Source organism: Salvia hispanica, chromosome 3 (genome assembly GCF_029641045.1).
Source record: "Salvia hispanica isolate PSC_SH4W2 chromosome 3, Shi_PSC_v1, whole genome shotgun sequence".
NCBI lineage: Eukaryota > Viridiplantae > Streptophyta > Magnoliopsida > Lamiales > Lamiaceae > Salvia > Salvia hispanica.
The window spans coordinates 27,224,777-27,231,992 of NC_142694.1; the positions used below are offsets into that span (position 1 = coordinate 27,224,777).

A 7,216-nucleotide genomic window follows, 5' to 3' on the forward strand; every position below is an offset into this window, starting at 1 on the left:
ATAATGCAACTTATCTATGGCATTGCAGACTTGGTCATATTAATGAGAAAAGAATAGCAAGATTGAGAAAGTTAGACTATCTCACTTCATTTGATTTAGAATCATATGGAGCTTGTGAATTTTGTCTCAAAGGAAAAATGACAAGTAAACCATTTTCTGGGAAAGGGGTGCGTGCTAAGGATTTGCTAGAGTTAATTCACACAGATGTGTGTGGACCGTTTCCAACTCAAGCAAGAGGTGGTTATTCGTACTTCATAACTTTTACTGATGATTTATCAAGGTATGGATATGTGTATCTTATGAAACATAAATCTGAGGCCTTCGAGAAATTTAAAGAGTTTAAGTGTGGAGTTGAGAAACAACTTGGGAAAAGTATCAAGGCTCTTCGATCAGATCGAGGAGGGGAATACTTGAACCGAGAATTTCTTGATTACTTGAAGTCACATGGAATCCAGTCAGACTGGACACCTCCTGGTACACCTCAAATGAATGGAGTATCTGAAAGGAGAAATCGAACATTATTAGATATGGTTCGATCCATGATGAGCTTCGCCAGTCTCCCTTTATTCCTATGGGGCCATGCCTTACTAACGGCTATTTACATTCTAAATAGGGTTCCTTCTAAATCAGTCGAGAAAACACCATATGAGTTATGGTGTGGCAAGAAAGCAAGTCTTAACCATATTCGGACCTGGGGTTGTCCAGCTTTTGTTAAGAAAATGATGACTGATAAATTGGAAACTAAAAGTGAGAAATGTTATTTTGTGGGATATTCTAAAGAAACTAAAGGATATGAATTCTACTGCCCTGGAGATCACAAGGTGATAATCTCTAGGAATGTGACATTTCTTGAAGACAGTTATGTCTCCAAGGAACAAGGTCAAAATATAGTAGATCTTGAAGAAATTCAAGAACCACAGGATAACATTGAGGATGAGGGATTATCCACTGGATTGGACAATAACTCAGTGGGAGTTTTTGATGATCTATTGGGAGGGGAAATTACTCTTAGAGAGGACCTTAGAGAGACTCTCGAGGGACCACCTCAAGACAATGAGATGCATCAAAGACAAGATAATGCAATAGTTGCATCACCTCCACCTCAAGAAGATCATAGTGATATTCCTGAACCTTCTCACATACAGAATGAACAGCCTGATCCAGAGCAAAACCAACTCAATAGGCCTAGAAGGACTCGTCGTCCACCTGAGAGACTGAATCTAATGGTTGAGAACCAAGATGATGAAGTTGATTTAGATGACGATGAGCCTAAGACCTATGCTGAGGCGGTGTCAGACACCGATCGAGAGAAGTGGCTAGAAGCCTTGATATCTGAAATGGACTCGATGTACTTCAACTTAGTCTGGGAACTAGTTGACTTGCCAGATGGGGTTTACCCCATAGGCTGCAAATGGATCTTCAAAAAGAAGAGAGATGCAGATGGCAAAGTACAAACCTACAAGGCTAGGTTAGTGGCAAAGGGTTATAGTCAGCGCGAAGGCATTGACTATGATGAAACCTTTTCGCCAGTTGCTAAGATCAAGTCCATTAGGATATTACTTGCAATTGCTGCATACTACAATTTTGATATTTGGCAAATGGATGTCAAAACCGCATTTCTAAATGGAGAATTAGAAGGCGATGTCTATATGACACAACCCGAAGGTTTTGTATCGAAAGAAAGGCCGAATGCAGTGTGCAAGCTAAAGAAGTCCATTTATGGACTTAAGCAAGCTTCGAGGAGTTGGAATATTTGTTTTGACAGAACAATCAAATTGTTTGGTTTTGTCAGAAGCAAAGAGGATCCATGTGTTTATAGTAAACGCGAAAATGGAAACGTCGTATACCTTATCATATATGTTGATGACATCTTGATTATGGGAAGCGATCGTTCCATGATGCAATCCGTGAAAGAGTGGTTGTCTAGATCCTTTATGATGAAGGATCTGGGTGATGCTTCCTATATCCTTGGAATTAAGATCTATCGAGATAGACCAAATAGGATGTTGGGATTATCACAATCCACATACATAGACAAGTTGTTAAGGCGCTTCTCAATGGAGAATTCTAAGAAAGGTTTTCTTCCTATGGGACATGGCATTGTGTTGTCAAAGAAGGATTGTCCTTCTAATGACAAAGAAAGAGACAACATGAAAAGGATCCCATATGCTTCGGCTATAGGATCTATTATGTATGCCATGATATCTACTAGGCCAGATGTGGCCTATGCGCTTAGCATGACAGGCAGATTTCAGCAAAATCCCGGTGAGGAACATTGGAAAACTGTTAAGACTATTCTTAAGTACCTTAGAAGGACTAAAGAATATTTCTTAGTCTATGGTGGACAACCAGAGTTATCAGTTACTGGGTATACTGATGCTAGTTTCCAAACAGACCATGACGACTATAAGTCTCAGTCGGGATATGTTTTTATCCTCAATGGTGGAGCAGTGAGTTGGAATAGTTCCAAACAAGGTACAACTGCCGATTCCACCACCGAAGCCGAGTATATTGCTGCATCTGAAGCTGCCAAAGAAGCTGTTGCTTTGTTAGAGTTCGTTAAGGAACTGGGTGTTGTTCCGAGTGCCAGTAGTGCAATACCTTTGTACTGTGACAACACTGGTGCTGTTGCGCAAGCAAAAGAACCCAGAGCTACGAACAGGAACAAGCATGTTCCTAGAAGATATCATCTGATCAGAGAAATAATTGAAAGAGGTGACATAAAATTAGAAAGAGTACCCACTGATGATAATTTAGCTGATCCTTTCACTAAACCGTTATGTATAGCAAAACACAACAAGCACTTTGAGAGCTTAGGTGTTAAGCATGTTGGTAGATGGCTTTGAATCAGTGGGAGTTAAAGTGTTATATGTCTTAGAAACATTTTGTGTTGAGACAATATTACCTGATCACATTCTATGAAAATTTAATTTTCTATGGGTTTTGTGCACTTATTGGAATAATTGTTTTAAATGTTTGTCTTTATTCTAAATATTTGTTCCCTTGAATTATGACTGTCGTTAATGGTGTGAGACATTAAAGATATAGTATAATTCTAAAATAGCCCTAACCAATGATCATCAAAAATGGGATATTGATGATATGTTATAGGTTAGCATGGAGTTTGCATCACATTCTTCGAGAATGTAGTTGTTCTCACAACTATGAGATATCAGATATTCGTGATGGACCCATGGTATACTTTGGAGAGTATTGGTATACCCTACTATTAAACTGTTTTGTTAAGTGTCTACAGTTTATTAGTGCATAAAGTATGTAATAGTCCTTGGATCTGAGGTCATTACACATTTTGTTTGTTGAGTGGTGTGCTTTGATCTTGTCCAACGCTTTGCCTCCCAAAGGAGGATTGAGACACGGACATGTATTGGGTATATCATAAGATAAATGAAAATGGTAGTTGAGCCAAGAATGAGATTCATTCCTCGATTAGAATTTCGAGAGAACACTCAAATTCTCTATATTACTTGACCACTAAGTCATTGGCCAATGCAAATATATATTCGATTAAAGTAATTGAATATGATCGAATGGGTCATTTAATAAAGATGAGATAAAGTGATTGAGCTATTTGGATGACACATAGCAAATCTTAGGCTCAATCGGGTGGTTCGTGAATGAAAGGATATTACTATAAACTTTATGTAAAGGCTTGTTTACCGAATTCACGTAAACGTCCTTCATATATCGAGCTACGTTGCCAACGCAGTCTAGGAGTTTTGTGCAGACTTCGATTAGATCGTCGTCGATAATGAGGGCCTAAAGGGTCACACTATAAGTGTATTTTGATCCGCTCAAGGGTACAAAGTTGGAACTGTGTATTATATCTAATGCTAGTCCAAGTGGGAGATTGAAAGGAAATGGGCTAGAATTAGATTAATATGGATTAATTAATTATAGTTGGGCTATAATTATATTAGTTCATAAGCCCAACAATCATGAAACCCTAGTGACTCTTCATCTATATAATGGTTATTTATTCTCCATTGTGGGACATGAGAAATAGCGTAACATTAGAGAGAAAATACGTAAAGCTTTGTAGAGAGAATTCCTAGCATTCTTCTACGGAGCAATTGTACCGGGATAGTTCCTGCATCGGATTGGATTGCACGTGGACCTCGATAGTAGTGGATTCAACTTGCAGGATTCAATCGCAGAAGAAAACAACACAACAAGTAAGATTTAGTTCCGTTGTGTTTTACATGCTCAACTTGCAATATAATTATGAATCTAGATCTGTTATTCTTGTATGCAATTTCCGCTGCGCTCATTAGATGAATACAAGAAAACCCAACATTTTTCATTTTGATAATTTTACAGATCCTCACTAATTTTTGTTGTTTTTCATTAGTCGTCGAACTATAGGCTTCTCCGATTACACTTCGTGGATGCCAAACTATTGTTGCGAAAAAGAGGTCTACAAATTCTCGAGGACCTCCTTTAGCAGCTAGTAAAGCTCCACCAAAGAGCATGGACCAAGTGGAGCTTGTGCCCTCTCCCAAACCGCTATCTCTTGTATTATGCACCGAAAAATCAAGACTTCATGCCAATTACAGAAGAAGAACATGAATTGCCAAAGAAGTGATAGGGGAATGAAGATTTGATGCATAGATGAGAAATACAAATTCACATAACTTATCACTAATTTTGATATCTCTCTTTTTGGTTGAACTGTGCGTGAGTTAACCATTAAGACATAGTATCAATTTAGTGAAAGGGAGAAAAACAGAGAAGGAAGAAAGGGAAGAAGAAAGAAAGGGAGATAACTAATACTCCCTCCGTCCCACAAAAGATGTCACATTTCCCTTTTTGGAAAAAGTTCTCTCTCACATGAATATAAAAATTATATTTTCTCTCTCCATTTAACATACAAAACAAAACCTCCTAAAGCCTCGTGCCGTTCCACAGTGTGACATCTTTTGTGGGACGGAGGGATTACTCTTCATAACCTTTGGATTATTTTTGCTCAATTATTTTAAAAAAAAGTGAAAAGTATGGATCTCAAATGCTATTTTAAAACGATAATATCTTAAGACGGACCAAAAATAATACATTTACCTTTATTTTGTTTTGAGTTGAGTCATTAGAGCATCAATAACGCAGCTGGGCCGGGCCGCAACTCACGAGTCCCGGCCCGTTTTTAGCGTTGGAGATGTTGGCGTCACGGCCCGGGACGGTCCCGAGGCCCGTCCCGGCCTAGCGTTATTTGTGTTGGGTCGTGCCGCGGTGAGTCCCGGCCCGGCGTTATTTGGGGTTCGGGCAGGGCCGGGACGCAAATTCAATTTTTTTTTAAATTCAAAAAATTTATATATAATACCACTCTTCCATCCATTTTCATATTACTTCAACTTCATTTCTCTCACTCTCACAATAAAATTCGAAAAATGCCTCCTCGTCGTGAAGGTCAACGAGCAATCGAAGCTCAAATGGCTCGAATGTTAGAGACGGCGATGCCCGTAATCCAAGAAGAAATCAACAACGAGGTGGAACGCTATTAAGCTGCTATCCAAGCGTGGAACGAGCAACACGACCGGGTACCGCGTACTCGGATGTATATCCACCGAGACCGTGAGCAAGCTAGTTTGCGGCTTTTCATGGATTATTTCTCTGCAGATCCTCGCTGGAGTGATCAGATGTTCCGTCGCCGGTTCCGGATGCGGAGGCATGTGTTCCTGCGCATTGTCAACGCAGTTGTAGCTCGTGACGCGTACTTTATGCAAACCTTCGATGCTGTCGGGCGGCAAAGTATATCGACTTTGCAGAAATGCACATCCGCCCTCCGCCAACTCGCTTACGGAACAACTGCAGATATGTTTCATGAGTACCTCCATGTGAGCGAGCATACTGGACGCGCTTGCCTAGCCAAATTCTGTCGGGCAGTGATCGAAGCATTCAAGGACACATACTTGAGAAAGCCAACGTCCGACGATGTTCGCAGATTGGTGCAAATGCACGAGGAGACCCACGGCTTCCCGGGGATGCTGGGCAGCATCGACTGTAAGCACTGGCAGTGGAAGAATTGTCCAATGGCTTGGAGAGGAGCATTCACTAGCGGGCACAAGGGCACACATCCAACGATTGTGTTGGAGGCCGTTGCCGACCAACGGTTGTGGATCTGGCATGCCTACTTTGGAGTCGCTGGGTCGAACAACGACCTCAATGTGTTGAACGGGTCTCCTTTGTTCAACGACTTGTGTGCCGGGCGAGCGCCTACCGTAGAGTTCACGGCCAACCACCGTCGGTACACTATGGGGTACTATCTGGCAGACGGGATCTACCCTAGATGGCCCGTGTTCGTGAAGACCATCACATCTCCGACTACGGATAGGAGGAAGTTGTTTGCGAAAAAGCAAGAGGCGGCTCGGAAAGATGTGGAGCGCGCATTTGGAGTTCTCCAATCACGTTGGGCTATAGTGAAGGGAGCGGCCCGTGGTTGGCACCGTCCCCTAATCGCCGACATCATGTATGCATGTATCATAATGCATAACATGATCGTTGAGGACGAGGGAGACAACGTCACTTTCTGGAGCGACGATCCGCTCGCCAGCGCCAGCAGTAGCTACACTATCACCGATCCGGCCGTGCAAGGTGTTCCTCCCGACGTGCGTAATGTCATGGCCCGTTCAGCGGCGATGCGCCAAGAAGATCAACACACACGCCTCCAAGTGGATCTAATTGAAGTAATTTGGAACCGCAATTGACTTATGTTTTAATTTTTTTTTTCGAATTTTTAAATTTCAATGTTGTAATTTTCTATTTTCCGATTGAACAATGAATTTTCCCGGTTTAAATTGTTCAACGTATTCTATTTTACGATTAAAATATGTTGTGAATAGTGCAAATGAATAGTTGTGGCCCGAGTTGTGGCCTGCGGTATTAATGGAGTTGTGGCCTGGAACCCCTAATTTGAGGGAATGATGACGTGGAGGGGACTTGCGGCCCAAATCCGGGACGGGGTTAAGGATGCTCTTATATATTTTTATGTAAAATAGGTTGAAGGGCCTTTATTTATGTCGATTTTACCCTCATTAAGAAAGATGATCATCTCCATTTATGATTAATTAAACTTGATGAACTCAATCCACATTTCACACACAATAACTTTAATTTTGATTTGATTTTTCATTTTAGGAATGGTAGCATGCACGATAGCGCACGTCTGTGTCCTTCTATTACACATCCAACCTAGTAATAGTAA

At 41.1% G+C, this 7,216-nt stretch overlaps 1 protein-coding gene and 1 pseudogene across 1 annotated transcript; both read left to right on the top strand.

The window, feature by feature from the left end:
- Nucleotides 1-2,147: 2,147 nt before the first annotated feature.
- On the top strand, nt 2,148-2,846 carry LOC125195192 (secreted RxLR effector protein 161 pseudogene; annotated as a pseudogene).
- Nucleotides 2,847-5,402: 2,556 nt separating this feature from the next.
- On the top strand, nt 5,403-6,719 carry LOC125209636 (uncharacterized). Its single transcript, XM_089066487.1, has 2 exons — nt 5,403-5,421; nt 5,518-6,719. Exons 1-2 carry the CDS (start codon nt 5,403-5,405, stop codon nt 6,717-6,719), a joined length of 1,221 nt encoding a protein of 406 aa, XP_088922613.1.
- Nucleotides 6,720-7,216: the final 497 nt, after the last annotated feature.